This window comes from Triticum aestivum, chromosome 5B (genome assembly GCF_018294505.1).
Source record: "Triticum aestivum cultivar Chinese Spring chromosome 5B, IWGSC CS RefSeq v2.1, whole genome shotgun sequence".
NCBI lineage: Eukaryota > Viridiplantae > Streptophyta > Magnoliopsida > Poales > Poaceae > Triticum > Triticum aestivum.
In genome coordinates this window covers 311,275,966-311,302,430 of record NC_057807.1, presented here as the reverse complement: position 1 = coordinate 311,302,430, position 26,465 = coordinate 311,275,966, and the positions used below count along the sequence as shown (strand labels likewise).

The 26,465-nt window shown below is 42.0% G+C and overlaps 1 protein-coding gene across 1 annotated transcript; it reads right to left on the bottom strand.

Annotated features, from left to right (window-relative positions):
• Positions 1-7,819: 7,819 nt before the first annotated feature.
• Positions 7,820-15,515, bottom strand: LOC123114758 (acetyl-CoA acetyltransferase, cytosolic 1). Its single transcript, XM_044536180.1, has 15 exons — positions 15,407-15,515; positions 14,739-14,976; positions 14,513-14,556; positions 12,531-12,629; positions 12,261-12,434; positions 12,045-12,150; positions 11,586-11,724; positions 10,650-10,727; positions 10,486-10,551; positions 10,091-10,176; positions 9,380-9,479; positions 9,069-9,179; positions 8,947-8,988; positions 8,604-8,690; positions 7,820-8,132 (listed from the first exon to the last, which is right to left on the bottom strand). Exons 1-15 carry the CDS (start codon positions 15,513-15,515, stop codon positions 8,043-8,045), a joined length of 1,569 nt encoding a protein of 522 aa, XP_044392115.1. The 3' UTR covers positions 7,820-8,042.
• Between the last annotated feature and the right edge of the window lie 10,950 nt (positions 15,516-26,465).

The following is a 26,465-nucleotide window of genomic DNA, read 5'->3' as shown; positions in this document are numbered from 1 at the left end:
ATAGAAACTTACATCCAGTGCAAGTGAGCCTATAGGAAACAAAGCCTAGCGCCTGCAACAAGCACATGGTTGAGCAACATGTAAAAGAGGCAACTTAAGAATAGGCTCAACCAAAATGATGTGTGTGAGTCATGGCGAAGCACTTGAGAAGACTAAAATTAGGATGAGCATAAAGCATCAACATAGTCTTGAAAGAATGAGGCACACGGTGCAAGGCCTATCATTCCCACACACAACTGGCAAAAGGGTTCACAAGCTTACTAATAAGCAAAAGAGAACCTATGTCTGTGACAACCCGTGGTGAAGTTAGACGAGGGGAGGCTCATCAAGACGAGGGATACTAATTAAGATGGCAAAAACCTCGTAAAGATAAGCAAGAGGAAAATAACCTTCACCACACAAGAGTGCATCAAGATGCAACGATAGAGGACACGCACTCAAGGCACAAGCTTTCACGGAGCCACCAAAGAAATAACATAAGAAAGACAAGGTGGACATGAAAGAAAGGATATCAACTAGAGATGTAATTTCTCTCAAGTGTATAAGGTTCTATGTAGACGAAATCATGATGATATATATATCTACAACGAAGGATGTACACCCGAAATAGTTACAACATGAAGGAACAAGATATCCACAAGGAAGTCATAAATATACCAATAAGATATTTGCTTGAAAGCATAGCACTTGGCTAGATATGGTCTTATTGTATATAAATGAAGTCCACACACACATCCATCAAGGGCATCACAACTAGCAACAAGAGATCATCGTTGGGATGCTTTGAGAAAGGAAACAAGTATCACAAGATATGAAATGAATATCATGCCAAGATGCAACCTACACAAGGTTGAATGCAAGAGGAGAAATCATGAATAGATACTTGTTACCGAGATATCATTGGAAGGATGTAGTAGATACCAATTGAAGGTAGATAGTAGTTCATTGATCATCCTAGCTTGAATCCAATATGCACATGGTGACAACACCTTCCTTGTGAGTGAGCCGAGCATCCAATGCATCTCCAAATGTTCCTAGAAGAACAACACAGACTAAACGGTACCCAAACTCATCGGGACCAAATAGTTAGAAACACCAATACATAGGACAAACTCCACATAAATATGTGCATATAGATATGAAAATGAATTTCATGCACATCTCATCCAAATTGAGACTAGGTGGAGTTTCCCCTATATATTGAGTCAAAGAAAGAAAAGCATGCCAAATGAAATACATGAAGTAAACATGCATGCTCAAGACTTTCAAAACCCGAAACCAAAAAAAAAGAAATGCCAAGCGAAAAGGATACCAAATGGAGAAATCATCACTTGAAACATATCATTAAAGATACATCAAGGAATGAGATATCCATTGATACACACTAAACTAAAGATGTCAAACTCCCAAAGAGAGGATGGTTCCAAACAAACCAGGATCTCAACAAAGTTTCATGATGGCACAAAGTTTTTGGTCCGGAGCAGTACTACCGCTTAGGAGCCACGGTAGTACTGCTCTGGAGCGGTACTACCGCTCAGGAGCCGCGGTAGTACCGCTCTGGAGCGGTAGTGAAAAATTACATCCGCTCTAGTCGCGGTAGTACCGCTGCAGCCTTTACCAAAACAACCACAACTTTTGCAAACGGACTCCGAATTCAACGAAACCAAGTTTGTTGGAAAGCTAACGACATGGGCTAACACAGAATTGATAGAAATATCAAGAATAAGCAAATGAGAAAAGTCCCATAAGAAAATGGTGAGAACCCTTCATCGGATAAGACCGGTAAAACCTCCAACACTGAAAACATCATAGAAGACGCATGCGAACTCCGTTTTCGATGAACTCAAGTTTGTCATCAAGATGACCATAAGCTCTAATACTCACAAAGATAACCAAACAAGAACCAAGAAACAAGGTGCAAGGATGCAATGGTTTGAGCTATTTACTAACGATACGATCAAGCTGCCAACTTGAGAGCCCCCCTTGATAGTACGGCAAACGATCCTATAACCCAGTCTCCTAACTACCACCATGAGACCGGTAAAATAGAAAACCTATCAAGGAAAAACCTTTGCCTTGCACATGGTCCACTTGAGCTCGATGATGACGATCTTGACTCCCTTAAGTTGGACCACCTTTCTTGATTGCGTTGGCTCGATGAAGACTAGATGATTGCTCCCCCATAGTCCACTATGGGTGAGCCACTCTTCGGCTCATCTTCACAAGTCCATTGACACCACAATGGATGTCAAGATTCAAGCACTTGATCTCTTCGTGATGCTCCGCTTGAACTTGCACACGGCAATCTTGATGACGATCACCACTTGATGTCATCCTTTCCATGGGTTGTATGATATCTTCCTCTTGATGCAAGCCCATGGATACGTACCTAATCCCACATAGAACTCTCAGATAGACCATGGGTTAGTACACAAAGTGCAATGGACAATGCTTACCATACCATGGGATCACTTGATCCCTCTCGGTACATCTTCTACGCTTTGTGAGTTGATCAACTTGATTCACTATGGACTTAGTCTTGATCAACCTTGAATCTTTGCAACTCTCTTCATTTGGATGATGTATTGAAGGTAAACATGAATGATCACACAACCTTCTTTTTCAAGACATGCTTGCAATAAGCTCAACACTCTCATGACCAATCTTTGGATAATTCCTTAATAGCACCTTGGTCAACTCATAAACTCCTTGAAACCAACACATGGACTTCAAGAAAAGCCTATGGACAAATCCTTCAAATATAACTCAAGACAACCATTAGTCCATAGAGATTGTCATCAATTACCAAAACCAAACATGGGGGCACCACATGTTCTTTCACCGGCGCTCCTCTTCCAAACAAGGCTCCCTACCGCGTCAACCTCGACGAGACAAAGGAGATTCAACGGCAAGTACAACAACTCATCGACAACGGTCATGTACGTGAAAGCTTAAGCCCTTGTGTCGTTCCCATTATACTTGTGCCCAAGCAAGATGGTAGCTATCACTTGTGTTCCGATTGTAGACCCATAAATGATATTACCCTTCGCTATAGGCATCCCATTCCTCTCTTAGATGATATGCTTGATGAACTTAGTGGAGCCAACTTTTTCTCAAAAATTGATCTTAAAAGTGGCTATTATCAAATCCGCATACAAGAGGGTGATGAATGGAAAACCGCTTTCAAAACCAAATTTGTCTTATATGAATGGTTAGTCATGCCTATGGGTTTATCGGAGGCTCCCGGTACTTTCGTGCGTCTCATGCATCATGTACTTCACCCTTATATTGGAGTCTTTGTTGTGGCTTACTTCGATGATATTCTTGTGTTTAGCAAAACCATGAAAGAGCATCTTAATCATGTTAGGGCTGTTTTGCAAACACTTCGCAAGGAAAGTCTTTATGCCAACATGAAAAAGTGCACATTTGGTGTTGACAAAGTGATTTTATTGGGTTTCGTTGTATCTTCCAAGGGTGTCCATGTTGATGAATCTAAAATTGAAGCAATTAAAAATTGGCCCCAACCCACCAATTTGTAACAAGTGCGAAGTTTTCTTGGTCTTGCGGGTTTTTATCGTCGCTTTGTGAAAGATTTTAGCACTATTGCCTCTCCTTTGCATGCTTTGAGTAAGAAGAATGCTCCTTTTGTTTGGGGACCTTTGCAATCAACAGCTTTTGATGAGCTCAAATCTTTGCTTACACATGCTCCGATTCTTGCTTTACCCAACTTTGACAAAACTTTTGAGGTTCATTGTGATGCAAGTGGTACCGGAATTGGTGGAGTTTTGATGCAAGAAAAATGAGCTATTTCTTATTTTAGTGAAAAACTTTTCGGTGCTCAACTTAACTATCCCATCTATGACAAAGAATTGTTTGCCTTAGTGCGTGTGTTACATGTGTGGGAGCATACCTTAGACCTCATGAGTTTGTCATACATACCGATCATGAAACACTTAAATACCTCAAAGGTCAAACCAAGTTGAATAAACGGCATGCTAAATGGAGTGAATTCATTGAATCTTTTCCCTATGTGATAAAGTACATTAAGGGCAAAGAAAACATGGTGGCGGATGCCCTTTCCCGCAAATGCATGTTACTTACTCAACTTGAATTGAATGTCATAGGATTTGATCACATCAAAGATTTGTATGAGGGTGATGTGACTTTTGCTACTCCTTACGCTAAGTGTGTGACGCATACTTCTTGGGAACGATGTTATATCAAAGATGGTTACCTTATGAGAGCTAACAAACTATGCATTCCTAGGTCCTCTTTTCGTTTGCTCCTTTTGCAAGAGGCTCATGGAGGTGGACTCATGGGACACTTTGGACGCGACAAGACTTTCGTCACGCTCTCCAAGAACTATTATTGGCCCAAGATGTTTCACGATGTTGCCTGCTTCACCAACCGGTGCTCTACATGTTGCAAAGCTAAGTCACACTCTCAATCCCATGGTTTACATATGCCTTTACCTATTCCACATCAACCTTGGGAAGACATTAACATGGATTTTGTGCTTGGATTACCTAGAACTCAAAATGGCAAGAATTCAATTTTTGTTGTTGTGGATCGTTTCTCTAAAATGGCTCATTTTATCCCATGCAATAAGATAGACGATGCTTCACATGTTGCCAATCTCTTTTGTAGGGAAATCTTGCGGTTGCACGGCGTGCCAAAGACAATTGTGTCGGATCGAGACGTCAAGTTCTTAAGCTACTTTTGGAAGACACTATGCGCCAAGCTCGGGATCAAGCTGCTATTCTCCACGGCATATCATCCTCAAACCGATGGACAAACGGAAGTCACCAACCGGACACTTGCGACTCTCCTACGTGTGTTGATCAAGAAGAACATCAAGGAGTGGGAGGAGTGCCTACCCATCGCCGAGTACGCCTACAATCGTGCAAGACACTCTACAACCGGCAAGTCCCCCTTCGAGGTCGTCTACGGTTTCAACCCTTTGTCGCCATTGGACATCCTTCCTCTACCGCTTCAAGAACGAGCAAACATGGACGCAAGTGCAAGAACCGCCTACCTCAAGAAGATGCATGAAGAAACACGTCCCACGATTGAGCGCCAAGTGCAACGCCTCTCCGCCAAGCTCAACATCAACAAGTCTCCGATGGTGTTCCAACCGGGTGATCAAGTATGGATACATCTCCGCAAAGACCGCTTCCCCAAGGAACGCAAGTCCAAGCTACTACCACGAGCCGACAGCCCATTCAAGGTGATCGCACGCTACAACGACAACGCCTACAAGGTCGACATCCCACGCGACAAGTACAACGTTAGCGACATCTTCAACGTCAAAGACTTGGCCAAGTACCATGGTGATTAAGAGCACGATCCGTGGACGGATCTCTCCCAAGGGGGGGAAGATGATGCGGAGCATCCCTCGACTACTCACACCAACACTCCATCACCAACGCAAGCTCCAAGTGGACCAATGACACGAGCACGTGCACGCGCCATCGAGAACGAGGTTGATTCCCTCATCTTCGAGTTTCGCTTGGTTTCACATGAGAGTTGGATTCTACCGCCATCGGAAACATTGTGCATGCTTAGGTACCAAGAAGACAATGGTGAGAAGGAGAGGACGGAGACTCAAGTGACCTCGAGGCAAGGGAAGGAAGAGAAGGAAGGAGAGAACGAGAAGGAGAAGACGAGGAGAAGAAGAGGCCGCAGCCCCTGGACTCCCCGGGTGCCCGGCTGCCAAGGCCTCGGGTGCCCGGCCATAGCCTGGGCGGCGCCCCAGCCGGCCCCAAGGCCCCGGGTTCCCGACCTACCACCTGGGCCTCGCCAGCCCACCCCGGGTGCCCAGCCAACTGGCCCCGGGTGCCCGGCCTGCCCTGGGCCGCGTCCAGCCCACACCTCGGGTGCCCGGGCCATCACCCTCGGGTGCCCGGCCGGCCCCGCCCAGCCTCCTGCCACCGCCCCGGGTGCCCGGGCCTTGGACCCCGGGTGCCCATCCTGCTGCCAGCCGGCTCCCCTGACCGGTCCGGGTGCCCGGCCGGTTTAACCCCGGGTGCCCGGACCCTACCTCCGTGGACGCGTTTTTGGGGACTTTTGGTCCTTTGTATCCCCTCTCCCTAATGTTTCGTCCCTAGACTATATAAGTGCATATCCTAGGTCATTTGTGGGTTAGCAAAGATTAGACTAAGCATTGTGAGCCTTTGCTCCTTGTATCCCCTCCTCTTAGGAGCTCAAGCCCCCACCTTGGGAAGAATCCATTGGATTATCAAGGCCTCCTCTTGGAGAAGATCATCAAGACCTCACATAGTGGGAAGAATTTACCAAGTGCTACTCTCCTTGTATTGATCTTGTAATCTTGTGGATCTCATGTGTGCTACTCTAGTGGATGTGATACTTGGGTTTGTTTGAGAGAATTGTTCTTGGTGTTCTTGGTGTTCTTGAGTTTTTCCTCCTTTTCCCCCCTCCAAGTGTGAAAAGATCCTTCCTAGGGTTTGACCCTACAACAAACGGTGTCAAGGTCAAGTACAGAAGCTGAATATAAATCACTTGCTAATGCCACGGCTGAAATCATTTGGGTGGAGTCCTTGCTAGAAGAGTTGGGAATAAAGAAACAACGCACTTCATGTCTATGGTGTGACAATCTAGGTGCTACCTATTTGTCTGCTAACCCTATTTTTCATGCTAGAACCAAACATATTGAAATAGACTTTCACTTTATACGAGAAAGGGTTGCAGAGAAGAAGTTGGAGATACGCTTCATTCCCTCCAAAGATCAAGTTGCAGATGGTTTCACCAGAGCTTTGCCGGTCAAGTTATTTGAAGGATTCAAGAATAATCTAAACTTAGGATAGTTTAGATTAAGGGAGGGTGTTAGACAAAACGTGATGTATTGAAACTCTGTAAACGTAGACGCACGTATTTTTTTCTCCTTTCCCGATTCTTTCTCTGTAATCGATTGATCCTTCTTGTACGCCAAGACATAGGCTATCTGCCTAATATAAATAAACACCACGCGGCCTTCTAAGGAAGGTAGGAACGCTTCCATCTATAGTTTTACATGGGAAAAAGGGGGGGGGGGGGGGGGCATCCACATGCTTCTCGAACCAATTTGGTAACCAACATGTGCGCCTTAATTTCAAAGAAGCAGCGTGCAAGAGCCGTAGTTGTGGTGGCACACGTTTTTACCCGAACCCTGGCTCACAGCAGAATACGTGTATGCATTGGTGTCGCACGTTTTGATGATCTGGGGTCGGCTCATATTTTCTCTACCGGTTCGCCGCCGGCACAAAAACGGCATGCATATATATGCACGTGAGATCAAAGTTAATCAGATCAACTTGTCTTGGTGTAGCATTTGGCTGTTTTCGACAACCTGCATGAATGAGATCCCATCGGACCGATTTGCCGAATGCATGAGGAGCCGGGTCTTTGGATCCGCATCTACATCGTCCTCGCAGCCAATTTTAGGCTGCCCCTGGCTAGGCCATGACAGCTATGACGCCCCAGCCCCGGACGTAGTCATGGAACAAAAAAGGCTTGGCTCGATATGCATGACACCTGCTCTCCACTATGACTAGCCTTAGGAAAGATAAAAACTCGGTAACTAAGCACTCTTTTATTTATTTTATTCGGTAACTGAGCACTCGAGGGTGAAAATGTATAGGCCCTTTTCTGAAACTTCGGCACAAAATTGAATTGGATCTAAAAATATTTCAAAAAATTGACTCTTTGGCATGAATCGCGCAGGTTGTGGGCGCAGGTGGTAAGAGAGGGTAGAGGATACTTTTTCTTCCAAAATTAGGTTTAACTGAATCATTGGACAAAACCACCGATTTCTGAGAGTACCTTTGGTAGCACAACCATGCTTTATTGCAACAATTATTATTATTGTTATTAAACCAAGAATGCTTAAAACAGCTACAACAGAAAAGAAAATTGAAACAATCTAGAGTAAGATCAGAAACCGGCACACAAGTTCTAAGTTAATCAATTACTTAATCTGACACAGCACTATGAAATACAGTACATAGAATTTTACATGCAGGCTCCATCTTTGGTGTCAGAGCTCCTTACGCCAGCTCCATAACGAGCGCAGATGCACCGCCACCGCCGTTGCAGACACCAGCAACTCCGATCTTGCCACTCTTCTCCCTAAGAACCTATTGAGAAGAACGAACCCGTATTGCTTAGTTTAATTTTACAAGAAGTATGAGAAACGGGCATTGAAGACACGATGACCTAATTTAGATGCTGACAACAACTGGACAAGTGAGGATAGAAGCACTGGAAACATAGTAAATGAAATCATGGAATAATAACTTTCACATGTCCTTTCTAAGTCTCAATGTGGAACAATTGTACGGGTTACAGAATAAACTCCTTTCTGCATATACTTTGGACGCAAAAAGGAGTCACAACGATGCCCAAATAGTTGTAACAAAAATGTCTTACCCCTTATTGTTTGTGGTATTCTGCAGGCAAGATGTTAACTTTGCATATAAGATGTTTATTCCTATGATTACTACTACTTGATATCATTATTTACTCATGAAATAGCTTCTGCTAGAAAATAGGATCCATGCTGAAAAACAGACTGATAATGCAAAACAACACCTCAAGGAAGAACTTACACCGAGAAGGGTGACCAAAATGCGAGCACCACTGCACCCAAGTGGGTGTCCTAAAGATACAGCTCCTCCATGTACATTTATCTTTTCCTGCAAGCAAAGCTGTTGTCAGCATGGGAAGTACACCCTCCGTAACAAAAAGGAATACATTTTTTATGCCCCATATGCAAAACCAAAAAACGTCTTACATTTTGAAAGAGGTTGTGCTAACTATCATCTGATGATCGGATTAATAACTATTGCTGGTTAATAGCGACCTTTAGTAACCGGGATTTATTTCCTGGCAAGAATGTTGACTTATTTTCAGGTGCAAACGTAATTTTGGTTGACACAAGGGAGCACTTACTGAAGGAATTCCGAGAAGCTTTTGATTTGCAAGTGCAACAGCCTGTTTTTAGAAATAAAAATAAATACCATTGCAAAATAAAAATAATTACTAAGAAATAAAGAGAAATGATCAAGAGATACCGAAAAGGCTTCATTGATTTCATAAAAATCAATACGAGAGGACTCTAGGCCAGCATTTGTGAGAGCCTTCGGTATGGCAAGTGCTGGGGTAGTGGTAAATAGTTCAGGAGCCTGCATAACATGGGAATTGAAAAATATCATTATGGGATTCAATTTTGGCAGCAAATGACCTTCACTGCTCACAATTACATAAAAGTATTCCGAGAAAGACGGACTCCTATAACCTTCCAGAACCTACATAATTATATGCACTTGCTTATAATTGTACTCTACTCCTGGCTAAGATAAACAAAATGGGTACTGTAGCTTACTTGGGCTGCATCGGCAAATCCCTTAATCCTTGCAAGGACTTGCAATCCAAGTTCTTGAGCCTTCTTCCCACTCACCAATACTAATGCTGCAGCACCATCACTGTTCCACTCAAAAGAAACAGATGTTACTCAGTGCAGAAGCATCACATTTTTCAGTGCATAAACAAACACACCAGGAAGATGGAGGGAGCACATACAATGCCCTTCAATGACAGTCAGTGCAGATATTTAGTTTCTATCTTGCCGTTCCTTGATTGGCCTTTCTAGGGCAGTTAATGAATATGACTATATGAGGATTCCTAATCTATCAATAAGCAATGCATCGAGACGCTACATTTGCATTTTCTTGAAAAGTTTAATACACAAAAGGAACTTCAACAATTTTTTCTTGAAAATGATTCAATTTCAGATATAAATACAAAATAAAATATACCATCTCTTGGGCTGAAGTAAAAACATTCTGAGCAGCCCAAGTATAAATGTTAAACAGGAGTAGCACTTTGGAAACAAACAACAGTTGAATATGGTATTACAGAAGACAACAATAACACAAATCAAATGAAACGCATAGTGTAGAACTAAGTATAAAATGTCAAAACAGAAAGAAAGAAGGAGAACCACATCTTTCAGAATCCATACAATGGTTTGAAAACGATATGTGACAGAAGGACTTCAAAGGGCTTGTAAATAAAATAAATGATAAGCAGGTACCTTATACTAGAAGCATTTCCAGCAGTAACAGTACCAGCATTCTCCTTGAATGCTGGTCGTAACTTCTTCAGCTTGGCTGCGTCAAACTACGAAACACACAGTAGTTATATGATGAAGATGAGAGCCTAGACATTTATTTACAAGATACAAATAAATGCAAACTACATATTTCCCTTCTTGCAGATAACTATATGAAGATAAACCATTGACATGTTTACCGACAACATAATACGTACTGATTATTAGTACTTTTTTAGCCTAGTACGTGAAAGCACTGCATTAGGACCAGATACATGCTGCCCCAAATAATCTGCTTGTTTATAATCAGATATAACTACCGTTACCTAAGTAACATGGGGTATAGCTTATTTGTGCCATCTTATTAGAAAATTTACCTTGTCTAGGCTCTCATCTTTGTCAACAAGTACTGCAGGTTTCCCTCTACCAACAGGAACTTCAATCTGGATGAAAGGACATAGAACATTAGGGGAACAAATACAGAAACAGTTTCTTACTTTGTCAAAGAAACAAAAAAAAGAGAGAGACAAAAAAAAATCACCGGAACAATCTCCCATGCAAAAGCACCACTGTCACGAGCAGCAATTCCACGCTCATTACTTTGAATAGCATATGCATCCTACATAGGAATATAAAAATTTCAAATGTCACGAATAATAAATAAATGGATTGCAATGTAAGAAGAACAGAATGGTGAACCTTAGAAGATTTTGAAGACATCAGACAGGTTTAACACTGGTATATCAAATTCACCGACGACAACAATAAAACAGAAAAGGGAGTACCCAATACCGAAATCTCCCACACATTATGGGGAAGGGAATTTCTAGGCAGCACTCCCCTTATTTTATTTTTGCAATGAGGCTGATTCAAACCCAGGCCTCCAGGACACAAATGGAGATACTCTACCATGCGCAAGGCTCATCTTTCTTAGCAATAAGAAACCGCAATTGCGAAGTGATTAAGGTGCAAAGCATATTGTTCTGCACTGAATACCAACCTATATGATGATATGTAATCAATATATACCATCTCTCAAGCAAGCATACAAACAAAATCCGAGAAATCATGTCCAAAGCAAGCAACGGAAGGCTCATTTACTCAAACTGCCCTACGAATTTCATGTGGGCACCCCCACTAGAAAATTGAAGCCTAATGCCTGACTAGTAGTATAAACTAATAGTACATAATAGACACTGGCAGTGATTAGAATAGCAGCAATTGCTCTAAAGCACACATGATGATGTACGAGAAACAAGATCTAAAACAATCAACATGAATGAAAATAGTGATAATGTCAGTGATCAGTTCACACTGGAAAGACCGATTGCTTGTTCACTTCTGTATTTTATATTAATATTCACCACTCTTGAATCTGTATACGTAACAACTAAGACAATATGTGCCCTTTTGGTGCTAGACAAATATAAGAAATATAATTACATCAGAAGGTGTTATCGCAATTGTGGCAAGTTACCTGGTCTTCCCTCGTCAGGGCATGATTGTCAGCACAAAGCTCAGCACAGACTCCCATGGCACAATCGCCGTATACATCCCAAAGGCCATCCTTAAGCATGCCATCAACGAGGCTGTCGTGTCCGAAGCGAGATCCTTTTCTGCATTTGATTGCACAAATCAGTAAGTTGTCACCAATATGTAAACAGCCATACATTAACAACTGAAGTTTTAAATCCATGTTAAGTTGTTAACCAAGATCCAAGAACAAAATATAATGTAAACATGTTATTAATGAATGCATGAAGCAGCACGTAGGTACAGGAAACGGAATCTAAACTTAAGGTCTGACACAAAATTTCGAACAGATATCTTGATATTGTATTCTTCCTAGTATGGTTAGCATATGCAATTCAAAAATTAAGATCATACTTCAGTTATGCACTACACAAAGACAGAACAAGAAGAACACTTGGCTGACCTAGCTTCAGCGATGTATTTCGGAGCATTAGACATGCTTTCCATCCCACCTGCCACAACAATGTCATTGATTCCCAGTTGAATTGATTGTGCAGCAAACATGGTCGCTGTAGAAAGGAAAGAAAACCATCAAATCAGGATCATGGTCAGAAAAAACTGGTTCACTCCAGGAAACCGAGTACGCAGATTATACAAGATTGGTCACATGAATTCAAACCTTTCATGCCAGAAGCGCAAACTTTGTTGACTGTGGTGCAAACAACCGTATTTGGTATTCCTGCACCTAAAGCAGCTTGTCTTGCAGGGGCTTGCCCCAAGTTAGCACTCAAGACATTGCCAAAGAAGACCTCCTGCACAAGGGATGGATCGACATTTGCCCTTTTCAGAGCAGCTGATCACCCCAGTAGTTATTTTAATATTATGATGTTACCAAACCGAACAAAATATACCATCTGGGGTACACATACAGAAAATGTTGATATATCACCTTCAATTGCTATAGAGCCAAGTTTCATAGCAGGCAAGGAAGACAAGCCACCAAGGAAACTACCCATAGGGGTGCGTGCAACCCCAACAACACATACATCTGTCGGTAATAAAAGGAAAAGTTACTAATTGGAGCATACAGCAAAACCATCTAGCAGGCTCCCATGCAATTGCTAACTACACAGAGCATGATTATACTCTGAACTTCTGAAGGCATGACTAAACAATGAAGATCAGGGAAGCCATCTGGTAGATGCCAGATTTCTCTTTATTTTGTACAAGTCCTGGAAACAGCCTCTTGCAGAAATGTAGGGAAAGACTCCGTACATTAGACCCAAAGTGGTCGGACCCTGTGCAAGCGGGAGCTAAGTGCACCGGGCTGCCCTGTTTTTTGTACAAGTTTGCGAAAGGCGCCAAACAAAATAGGGTCCCGATAACTGCCACACGTGTGGTGTATCGGGTAGTTGTGCCACATGCCTCGTGTGGCATGGACAGCAACCAGCCCACACACCTACGTGTGGGCAAAACAACTAATGCCCACACACCTCTTTTTTTTCCTCCTGAACCCTCTCACACGCGTGCGTGTGGGCGAAGTTGATAACGCCCACACGCCCGTATGTCAGGCCTCGTACCCTCCTGGTCCCGCACGCCACGCGTGACGCCCACCGTGCGCCCGCAGTTGCCATGGTCCAGACCCTCGTCCATGTTCGTTTAACTGCAGTTGCCATGTCGTTGAACTACGGTTGCCATGTCGGACAACTGCAGTTGCCATGGTTGCTCAACTGCAGTTGCCATGTATGGTCTGATCTAATGTAGTTGCCATGATTTCATAACTTTAGGAGTTGCCACATACTAACACTAGGCAGTTGAGAGAGTTGCCATGTGCTCACAAGCATGCTAGGGCAGTTGCCATGTAAAAAGGAAGAGTTGCCATCTGCTTACGTGCACGTTAGGGCAGTTGCCATGTACGTGCACGTTGGGGCAGTTGCCATGTACCATGCAAAAACACATGGCAACTCGGTAAAAGAGAGTTGCCATCTGCTTACGTGCACACTAGGCAGTGGCCGTGTACCCTGCAAAAACACATGGCACTCGGGTAAAAAAAGAGAGTTGCCACCTGCTTATAAAGCACACTAGGGGCAGTTGCCATGTGTGCTGCGAAAACACATGGCAACTAGCAGCTTGGGTGTGGGAGAGGAGACGGGCGTGTGGGCGAGATGGCAAATGCCCACACACTAGCCCTTGTGTGTGCGTGCAAAGTGGCGTGTGGCGCGAACTGCTGAACGCCCACACACCGGCCCCTCCGTGTGGTAAAACGGATGTGTGGGCGACCTCTCTCACACACCACACACGCGAGTTGTCCTAGGTGGTATACAAAATCAGCTAATTCGTGCCAAGATTCATGCAGAAGTTACTGGACGGTGATGGAGACGTGTGGGTGAGTTGGCTAATGCCCACACGTGTGGGCGTTAACATTTCCGACAAAATATAAGAATCTGTTATCTGGCATGAAGTCACGCTGGTAGCGAATCAACTGTTTCCTTTTTCTTGCGGTTGAAATCAATTGTTTCCAGTGGTGATGCAACAAAAAAAAACATAACCAAGCTGATCTATCTAGAAGAGAAAAAGGGACAGTATCCTATAGTCAATGATGGACATTATCACCATGATCTTGCTAAGCCTATCCGTCCCATATTAATTGTCCCTCAAACGGATGTATCTACGTCTATAAGTCAAATATGTCAAGGATCGAGAAAGAAAACAAAAACCAGTATCACTGGCAAGTATAAATAAGAATTGAACCAAAAGGCTGCCAACTGGTGCATATCAACACGAAGATCAATGTTTCCCCGAACCAAGTCGAAGCCACAATCCTTTCGATGCAGATCGCACATGTAGTAGTTACAGAAAACCCGAGTCTGAACTCTGAATTACTAACAGCGAGCAGCCCATTGCCTTGGAAAAGCTGGTATGAAACAGTACCTCTGAGGTCTGAACCCATGGCTGCTCCAAAGCCCAGCTCCGACCTGCAAAATCAGAACAAGCAACCCAGCGTCAGCCACCTCACACGCAAGCGCGCCACGGAATCGAGCGAAGAGCCGTCGCACGGCACGTGATCCCTCAGCAACGGGGGTGAATGGAGGGAGGATTCGGTTCGATTCGATTCTGCAGGTGATAAAGGAGAGGGGGAGCGAGAAAGAGAGCGTGCCTCGATCTGGCGGCGGCGGAGTGCACGAGGACGACCCCTAGAGGAGTCGAGATCGGGGAGAGGGAACAAGACACTGAAACAGAGAACGGAGGTGGACTGGAGTACTCGACTGCCCCGCCTTCGCTGTTATATTGGGCTCCTCGGACCGTTGATGGTTGGGTGTTGTTTAGATTGCATCTCGACCATCCGCAGTCGACATCGCCGCTGTAAAAGAAGAGAAGGATGAGTTTTTCTTTTTCTTTTTTGGAAGGGTGGGGGTTAATTTGGTTACAAGTTTAATGGCGGTGGAACAAAAATAAGAGTCTCGTAATTAAAAGATGGAAGGTAGTAATGAGCTCCTATTCCAGTACAATTTGATTTCCCTGATTTGGGGGGATTTTTTTCAAGACTTAAACGGATTAATAGGAGGGTGCACGCAACGGTCAGCTTTGCAGGCCAAAATAATTGTTTGACAGTTTTAGCCTCGTGGTCAATATTTAACTGGTCTGACAATGTTTCAATGTTTACTCAAATTTGACCTTTTTGCTACCGCCAAATACCCCGAAAGTGGGATTAATGGGCTACCGCCTTGATCAGCGGTCGTAGACCCCCAGCTATGTCACCTGGTCATGCCTGCGTGTCAAAGTAGGCCACCGCCACTGACACCGGCAATAGCCTTCTAACCCTACCGTCACATGCACCGATGATAAACACCTGGAGGGGTAAGGCGCTGGAGGCCTTGGGGTTGAGGGTTTCATTCATATGGTCACTAACAAATGGCTCTATCTGCCCGAGCATTGTGTCAGGTCTGTTGGGCCATTTTGATGGCTCGCAGATGTGTTGGTGAAAGCGCGGGTTTAGTCCCAGAGGAGGGTGAATGGGAGAATTTTAGAAATTCATCAAACTCTGATGAATTTGACGAAGATCAAAGTGAAGAAATAAAAACAGTAGCGACACTAATTCATCACATAAACATAAAGCATACATATAAGATAGATGCAAGTGAAAAACGTGCAATCATACAAGCATTCAGGCATACAGAAGATGAACAGAAGAAATGAAAGACAACATGATGAAAGTCTTTGGTTCAAATTCTTCAAAAAGTAGATCACAGATTCTTCAACAGCGGAATAACAGAAAGTAAAGGGTTGGGGAATTTGAAATCAGGTAGGCTTGGTGATGACACGATGATTTCATAAATCAGTTCCAGTTGTTGTATCAATTGTATGTCTGGTTGAAGCGGCTGAGAATGAACTCCAAAGACACTAAGTCTTCACCTTTTTCCTCTTCAGCTAAGGTCACAACAGACCTCGCCCAATCACTCGTGATAAGTCTTCAAGGTAGACTTCTAAAACCTTCATAGACTTGTTCACCAGTATGCCACAATTACTCTTGGGTGCTCAGAACATGACGCCTAACTGTCTAGAAGAATGACAGTCTTCAAAAGTAATAGGCGTCGGATCACACAGATCAAACTCTTCAGTGATGCTCAATCACTTTGGCTCTGGTTGGGTTTTTCCTCACTTGGGTTTCTCACAAAGTCGTCAGAGGAAGGGTTGCTCTCAAATGACATGTGTCAATTTCTCTCTAGAGTAGCCAACCAACTAGTGGTTGTGAGGGACGGCTAATAACCAGGGGCAACCCGACATGAATTGTCATAAATGCCCCTTCGAAGATGACCATTGTCAGGATAAGGATTCACTCGACAGATGGCACTCTACACAACAACAATTGGAATTTGGACTCTCAAATTCGTCTAGGCACTCAATTTCCTCATGCTAGGCAGACTGCTCTGGTGAAATCCTAACAGTCAGACCAAATTCATCAGCGAGCAGAAGAACTGCGTCTCTGTGTCTGACAAATTCGTCAGCACTGCTGGAGATTTCCAAAGTATTCACTCAAAGAATTAGGCTTTGTATAGGTTTTGAGCATCACTCCGGAAATATGATTCATGTATCACCTAGACCCCCTTTCATAGTACGGTGTTTCCTATGACTCAAATAAGAAGAAAGAAACTACGAGAACAAAATCTTCAAGCTTCTGATTCTTCACATCACTTTCTTCAAAGGCCGCACCAAATTCTTCACTTCAAGAAATATACTTTTAGGGGCCATCTTTCTTCGGTTAAACCAAATCGTCAGGGGCTATAACTCTTGTGTACACTCACAAACACATTAGTCCCTTAACCTATTTGCCTTCAATACTCCAAAACCACTAAGGGGGCACTAGATGGACTTACAATCTCCCTTTTTTTGGTGATTGATGACAAATTATAAGTTTTCATCGGGGATACATAATGGAAGTATAAGAGCAGAGTATAAAGAATTTGATTACATGATATAGAGGAACTCCTCCTAAAGATGTGCATATGATGAATTTGCTTTGGATTGCAAATGCGCATGGCAGATTGAAATTGTGGAGATCTCCTACTATATCTTGGAATCCGATCATGCATGATCATATGATATGAAGAAACTGAAATGCATGATGAAAATTGGTGTCTCACAAAATACAACATGCATGCACATATATAGCATTGAGGATAAAACATGCAGATCAAGTGTTCAAACACGTCAGACCACCAACAATTTTAAGTTACAACTCATCATAGAACACACCAGAAGAACCAAGAGTTGTAACTTAACCAAAAAAACAACGGACTAATATAATAAAGACCCGCTTGAAGACTAAATCAAATTTCTCACCCTTTGTCATCAAATGACCAAAAGGAGACGAAGCTGAGAACTAGCGCCCCTAAAGAATATCATCATGGAGAGGGTGGAGGAGCGCCAGCATCGTTGTTGGGGTCGCGTGAAGTAGATGGCTTGCAACAGTGTCTTCCACATCCTCATTTTTTTCAGTGGAGCATGAAGAAGACACTGAGCTTGGTACTAGATGAGGAAGTTGAACTTTCTTGAACTTCTAAGTGTGCGGCATCGACCAACTGAAGTCTTGTTTGAAATCCATTTCTGCAAGTTCTTCGGCAGTCTTCAGATGTGAAAGGATGGCCCAACTGCGCTCAAAGATCTCATGGCCATAGTAGTGGTTCTTGCGCACCGAGTTCTGCATCACTATCATGTTGGCGAGAATTGCAACTAGCCGACGCTTAACCCAGTTATGATTCATGCCCACCTTCTGGCGCGGACTAATAAGAAGTTCCTGGTCTGTCATAACATGAGGAGCTTCATTTCAACAATTTTTCCTTGAGACATTTGATGTTGTGTCTTAGCTTGTAGTTTCATCACTCGTTGACTGTGAGGCTGGTTGACGAAATTGTCCATCAAGGGAATGAATTCCTTCATCCATAACATCCTTGCCCTTTCCATGAACTGATGAAATGGTGCTCTGAAGAATTTTGACGTCTGGCAAGTAGCTGAGATGATTTTAACTATCAGCCTTGTACTTGATTGAAGTCCTGGATCTGATGAATCTCATGATCCAAGGAGCATACAGCTTCAAATCAAACGATAGACAGTGTGAGGCACAAACAACAAATCCTTCATCAAAAAAGTGGTTCTTGGAGCTTCTCCTTAAGTAATGGGATTCATCAGAACTTGCATCAGATGGTTTGGCAATTCTGGTTCTTCATAGATGCGTTTGGCATCCTCTTGAGGTGGATCAAACAGGGAGAGATCAAAGTAATTCATCAGCTAGAGCTTTGTAGTGAGTGTTTTCACTCATCCAGTCTAGAGCCCAAGAGTGAATATCTTCAACTTCACTAGACAGATGCAGGGTTGCATACAATTGTAGAATGAGTTCTTCATTCCAATCGCATATATCTGAGCAAAGGCTAAGCATGTCTACTTCGTGAAGAACTGACAGCACTAGGCTGAAGCAGGGGATGGACTCCATATCCACATGAGGAATATGGCAATGAGGAAAAACCTTGTTGATGTCGCTTGAAGCTACGTCGGTATTTCCCCAAAGAGGAAGGGATGATGCAGCACGGCGGTGGTAGGTATTTCCCTCAGATATGAAATCAAAGTTATCGAACTAGTAGGAGAACCAAGCAACACAACGTAAACAGCCCGTGCACACAAAGAACAACACCTTGCAACCCGACGTGTTAAAGGGTTGTCAATCCCTTTCGGGGTACGACGCCTCAAGATAGGCAAAGGGCGTGAGGTAAATTTGTAGATGGGATAAATAGATCGCGGAACAAATAAATTGCAGCAAGGTATTTTTGTATTTTTTGGTTTAATAGATCTAAAAATAAACGCGAGGAAAAAGTAGATCGCAAGGCAAATATATGAGAAAAGAAGACCCGGGGGCCGTAGGTTTCACTAGTGGCTTCTCTCGAGAAAAATAGCAAACGGTGGGTGAACAAATTACTGTTGGGCAATTGATAGAACTTCAAATAATCATGATGATATCCAGTCAATGATCATTACATAGGCATCACGTCCAAGATTAGTAGACCGACTTCTGCCTGCATCTACTACTATTACTCCACACATCGACCGCTATCCAGCATGCGTCTAGTGTATTAAGTTCATGGAAAATGGAGTAATGCAATAAGAACGATGACATGATGTAGACAAGATCCATTTATCTATTGCGGCAGATATGGATCCCATCTTTTTATCCTTAGTAGCAATGATACATATGTGTCGGTTCCCTTTCTGTCACTGGGATCAAGCACCGTAAGATCAAACCCACCACCGGGCACCTCTTCCCATTGAAAGATAAATAGATCAAGTTGGCCAAACAGAACCCAAATATCGGAGAAGAAATACGAGGCCACAAGAGATCACACATCTAAGAGATCAAAGAACTCAAATAACTTTAGGATATAAAAAGATATAATTGATCATAAACTCGAAGTTCATCAGATCCCAACAAACACACCACTAAAAGACTTACATCATATGGATCTCCAAGTGACCATTGTATTGATAATCAAGAGAGAGAGAGAGAGAGAGAGAGGAAGGCATCTAGCTACTAACTACGGACCCGAAGGTCTACAAAGAACTCCTCACGCATCATCGGAGAGGCACCAATGGAAGTGGTGAACCCCTCCGTGATGCTTTCTAGATTGGATCTCATGGTTCTGGACTCTGCGGTGGCTGGATGAAAATTTCATCGACTCCCCTAGGGTTTCTGGAATATTGGGGTATTTATAGAGCAAAGAGTCGGTCCAGGGGGCACCCAAGGTGGGAACAACCCACCAGGGCGCGCCTGGGCCTCCTGGCGCGCCCTGGTGGGTCGTCCCCTCCTCGAGACTCCCCCCAGGTGCAACCAGGGCCCGTTGTGTTCCTTCTGGCCCATAAAAAATCATCGTAAATTGGCGTAGCATTTGGACTCAATCTGATATTGATTTCCTGCAATGTAAAAAACATGCAGAAAACAACAACTGGCACTTGGCACTATGTCAATAGGTCAGTACCAAAAAATAATATAAAATGACTATAAAATGATTATAAAACATCCAAGATTGATAATAAAAGAACATGGAATAATAAAAAATTATAGATACATTGGAGACGTATCGGCATCCCCAAGCTTAACTCCTGCTCGTCCTCGAGTAGGTAAGTGATAAAACAGAAGTTTTGATGTGGAGTGTTGTTTATCAATGTCATATCATATTCTTTTCTTCATAGCATGTACATTTGGACTTTTATGTGATTCAAAGCAATAGTCTAGTTTTGACATAATAATTTAGATACTCAAGCATATCAACAAGCAACCATGTCTTTCAAAATATCAATGCTAAAACAAGTTATCCCTAGCCCATCATGCTCAAACATTGATCCATTCATGAAACACACTCAAATATTAGCTACACCCAATACTTAAGTATGATCATATTGTCCCCTAGTTGGTGCTTTTATAAGAGAGGATGGAGACTCAATTTCAAAAATAAAAATTGCATAAAGTAAAAGAAAGGCCATTCGCAGAGGGAAGTAGGGATTTGTAGAGGTACCAGAGCTCAAAGCGAAAAATTAGAGATAAAAACATTTTGGGAGGTGTATCCATTCCACCAAAGAAAATGACTTGGAGCATCCCAACACTTTCCATGCTAGATATATCATAGGTGATTCCCAAACAGAAAATAAATTTTATTCCTTTTTCCACCATAACTTTCACTTTCCATGGCTAGCCGTATCCACGGGTGCCCTCCATACCAACACTTTCCAAGGAATTATTATTTGACAACATAAAGTAAATTCATTTTTGCATTTCGGGACTGGGCATCCCTAATACCTTTGCCTTACTCTCGTGCAATGACAAGTGAATAAACACTCATCGTGAGAATAACACATCTAGCATGGAAAATATTAGCTACCCGTTACCGTTCCGCGAGCGAAACAAACACACAAAAGAGAAGTTCATTTTGAAAATTAGAGATGGCACATGCAAATTTGCTTAGAACGGCAAAAGAATACCGCATATAGGTAGATATAGTGGACTCATGTGGCAAAACTGGTTTAAAGGATTTTGGATGCACAAGTAGAGGTCATACTTGGTGCAAAATGAAGGCTAGCAAAAAGATTGAGAAGCGACCAACCAAGAAACGAATAATCTCATAAGCAAGCATTAAGCATAATTAACACCGAATAATGCACCACAAGTAGGATATAATTTTCATTGCATGATTATTGACTTTCGTGCATGCATAGGGAATCGCAAACCTTAACACCAATATTCTTACTAGAGCACAATTACTCATCAACATAACTCACATATCACATCATCATATCTCAAAACTATTACTAAGAATCAAGTTTATTTTGTCCAATGATCTTCATGACATATAATTTTTTTCTTTCTTTATCCTTCTTGAATATCTATCACTTTGGGACTAATTTTCATGTGTTGCTTTTCATAAGCTCAAACAAGTGAAGATCATGAGCATAACATATTTTCTTTCTCTCAAAATAATTTAAGTGAAGCAAGAGAGAATTTCTTCAAAATTTTACTAACTCTCAAATAAATCTAAGTGAATCAAGAGAGCGTTCCTTCAAAAATACTAAGCACACCGTGCTCAAAAGATATAAGTGAAGCACTAGAGCAAGTCCATTGCTCATAAAAATTTAAGTGAAGCATGGAGAGCAATTCTAACAAGTCATGACATAATTTTGGCTCTCTCAAATAGGTGTGTGCAGCAAGGATTGATGACAAAACACAAAATAAAACAAGCAAAGACACATATCATACAAGGCGCTCCAAGCAAAACACATATCATGTGACGAATAAAAATATAGTCTCGAGTAAAATACCGACGGTCGTTAGAAGAAAGAGGGGATGCCACTCGGGGGCATCCCCAAGCTTAGTTGGTTTCTCATTATTGGATAATAGCTTGGGATGCCGGGGCATCCCCAAGCTTATGCTCTTCTATCCTTCTTTCATCCATCGTAAGATAACCCAAAACTTGAGAACTTCAATCACACAAAACTCAACAAAACCCTTCTGAGATCCGTTAGTAAAAGAAAGCAAACCACTACTATAAGTGTTGTGTAAAACCAATTATTATTTTGTTTTTGTATTATATATACTGTATTCCAACTTTTCCATGGCTAAAACTCATCAAAGAAAACCATAGAGCCATCAAAATAAGCACACAACACAAAGAAAACAGAATCTGTCAAAACAGAACAGTCTGTAGTAATCTGGAACTTCATAATACTTATGTAACTCCAAAACTTCTACTAAATTAGGAAGACCAGCATAATTTGTATATTAATCTTCTTCACAAAGAATCAGGGCAAAATCTCTTTTCTGTGATTTATGATAATGATTTTCGTGAGCGCAAAGTTTCTGTCCTTTTTAGCAAGATCAAACAACTATCACCCCAGAAGATTCTAAAGACTTTACTTGGCACAAACACTAATTAAAAAAATAACACAATCATATCAGTAGCATAATTGTGCTAACACTCAAGAACAGAAAGCAAAAAATAAAAAATAAATTTTATTCATTGGGTTGCCTCCCAACAAGCGCTATAGTTTTACGCCCCTAGCTAGGCATAAGATTTTATTGATGCTCACATGAAAGATAAGAATTGAAACACAAAAAGAGCATCATAAACATGTGAAAAACACACTTAAGTCTAACATACTTCCTATGCATAGGCATCTTATAAGAAAATAAATTATCAAGGCAAGCACAAACTAGCATATGCAAGGAAGAAGAAAGAGACAATAGCAATCTCAACATGAAGAGAGGTAATTTAGTAATACGAAATATTCTACAACCCTATTTTCCTCTCTCATAATAATTACATGTAGGATCATAAGAAAATTCAACAATATAGTTATCGCATAACATATTCTCAACACGATCCACATGCATGCGAAGTTGACACTCTTCCAAAATAGTGGGATTAACATTAACTAAAGTCATGACCTCTCCAAACCCACTTTTATCAAAAATTTCATAAGATTGAACACTCTCCAAATATGTGGGATCTAAAGTTGACACTCTTCCAAACCAACTTTCAATATTATTGCAAACACTATTATCAATATCATATTCATCATGAGGCTTAAATAAATTTTCAAGATCATAAGAAGAATCACCCCAATCATGATCATTAGAATAAGTAGCGGACATAGCAAAATTAGCATCCCCAAGCTTGGGTTTTGCATATTATTAGCACAATTGATGTTAATAGAATTTATAGTGAAATCATTGCAATCATGCTTTTCATTCAAAGAGCTATCATGAATCACTTCATAAATTTCTTCATCACAATTTTCAGATTCACGAATCTCAAGCAAAACTTCATAAAGATAATCTAGTGTACTCAAATAACTAGCAATTTGTTCATGACAATTGGATCCTTAAAAAGATTAGCAAGTGGATGAGGATCCATATCAAGAGATACTTAGCAAGCAAAGATGCAAGCAAATAGAAGACACATGGCACACAAGCAAAGAAGAGATCTGACGAGGAAAAGGCGAACAAAAAAGAGGGCGAATAAAACGACAAATTTTTGTGAAGTGGGGGAGAGGAAAGCGAGAGGCAAATAATGTAAATTGCAAGGAGATGAGATTTGTGATTAGGAACCTGGTTATGTTGAAGATCCTCCCCAGCAACAACGCCAAATTTTACTTTTGATGTCGCTTGAAGCTACGTCAGTATTTCCCCAAATAGGAAGAGATGATGCAACACAGTGGTGGTAGGTATTTCCCTCAGATATGAAACCAAGGTTATGGAACCAGTAGGAGAACCAAGAAACAAAACGTAAACAGCCCCCGCACACAAAGAACAACACCTCACAACCCGACGTGTTAAAGGGGTTGTCAATCCCTTCCGGGGTACGACGCCTCAAGATAGGCAAAGGACGTGAGGTAAATTTGTAGATGGGATAAATAGATCACGGAACAAATAAATTGCAGCAAGGTATTTTTTTGTACTTTTTGTTTAATATATCTGAAAATAAACACGAGGAAAAAGTAGATCGCAAGGCAAATATATGAGAAAGAAGTTCCTGGGGCTGTAGGTTTCACTAGTGGCTTCTCTCGAGAAAAATAGCAAATGGTGGGTGAACAAATTACTATTGGGCAATTGATAGAACTTCAAATAATCATGACGATATCCAGGCAATGATCATTACATAGGCATAACGTCCAAGATTAGTAGACCGACTTCTGCCTGCATCTACTACTATTACTCCACACATCGGGCGCTATCCAGCATGCATCTAGTGTATTAAGTTCATGGAAAAACGGAGTAATGCAGTAAGAACTATGACATGATGTAGACAATATCCATTTATATATTGCGGCAGATATGGATCCCATCTTTTTATCCTTAGTAGCAACGATACATATGTGTCGGTTCCCTTTCTGTCACTGGGATCAAGCACTGTAAGATCGAACCTACCACCGGGCACCTCTTCCCATTGCAAGATAAATAGATCAAGTTGGCCAAACAAAACCCAAATATCGGAGAAGAAATACGAGGCTATAAGAGATCACACATATAAGAGATCAAAGAACTCAAATAACTTTCATGGATATAAAAGGATATAATTGATCATAAACTCAAAGTTCATCAGATCCCAACAAACACACCGCCAAAAGACTTACATCATATGGATCTCCAAGAGACACGGCTTTCCGCGCCTTGACAAGTGGATCTACCAAGAATAGCTTTTTCAGCCATTACTTATTATATAATAGCTCGATCCGCTCACGCATGTGATTGATTTCTCCCCTCTCTTTCGAAAATCTTCGTATTGATAATCAAGAGAGAGAGAGAGGAAGGCATCTAGCTACTAACTACGAACCCGAAGGTCTACAAAGAACTACTCACGCATCATCGGAGAGGCACCAATGGAAGTGGTGAACCCCTCCGTGATGGTTTCTAGATTGGATCTCGTGGTTCTGGACTCTGCGGCGGCTGGATGAAAATTTCATCGACTCCCCTAGGGTTTCTGGAATATTGGGGTATTTATAGAGCAAAGAGTTGGTCCAGGGGCACCCGAGGTGGGCACAACCCACCAGGGTGCACCTGGGCCTCCTGGCGCGCCCTGGTGGGTTGTCCCCTCCTCGGGACTCCCCCAGGTGCAACCAGGGCCTGTTGTGTTCCTTCTGGCCCATAAAAAATTATCGTAAATTGGCGTGGCATTTGGACTCAATCTGATATTGATTTCCTGCGATGTAAAAAACATGCAGAAAACAGCAACTGACACTTGGCACTATGTCAATAGGTTAGTACCAAAAAATGATATAAAATGACTATAAAATGATTGTAAAACATCCAAGATTGATAATAAAATAGCATGGAATGATCAAAAATTATAGATACATTAGAGACGTATCACTTATTCTTGTCAAACAACAGAGAGGAATAAAAACTCATCTGTGTCTTGGTCCAGAAGCGTTGAAGCCTTATCTTAGTTGAGTCATATGGCGACTTACCAATGAAGAAATTCTTCTCCCCAAAGAATGCAGCATTATCAAGCTAAGGTCTCCTGATGCTTTTGCCCACCTTAGGCACTGAGGACACAGGCTGAAGATTTATCTTCCTGGGTCTCATATCAAATATTGGTCTTAGAGAGCCTGTGGAGTCATTCTTATCAGCAATTGCATTAGACTTTGCAATTTCTTTAGGATTCGCCAGCAGCACAGTCTTTGTATCCTTGGATCTCATATATTCTTTTGGTTGAGGGGAATGGTGAGTTGTATCAATGGTCAAATCTTGTTGCATAATTTATTCAGCTAATGCATCCAGAATTTCTTTAGTAATGGTCTGAAGAGAAGTTTGACGTTCTTCAGAACCAATGTGAATTTTCTCATTCCGAGCAGGCGACCGAGGCACTCGTGTGAGAGGCATGGTGATGGGAGAATTTGGATGAGTTGCATCCCAAAATTCATCATGAATAACTGGCATTGTGGAGCCAACAATATCCCTGTCCTCTTCAGTTTCTTCATCTCCTTTAGATGACTCGGCAGTTTCTTTAGTCACTTAGACTGGTTGTGGCTTTTTTGATGATACCAAAGGAGGGGAAGCATTTGCCTCAGCCTTGATTTCTTCATCCATCTGCTCTGTGGTAGCAGCAGAGTGGGTGTCTTCACCATCAGATGGTATAGTATATTCTTCTCCATATGGCACAATTTGAAGATTTTCAGTGTTTTGGGTGGGGGGCACTGAGGCCAAAGGTATTGCATCAATGGGCACAACTTAAGACAATGGAGCCGTCTTTAGTTTCTTCACTAATTCAGTAGAAGGAGGCGCTGCAGCTTTTCTCTTCTTAATTGCTTCCTTCTCGGCAATCTTGGTCTTGCTCACTTCTGATGC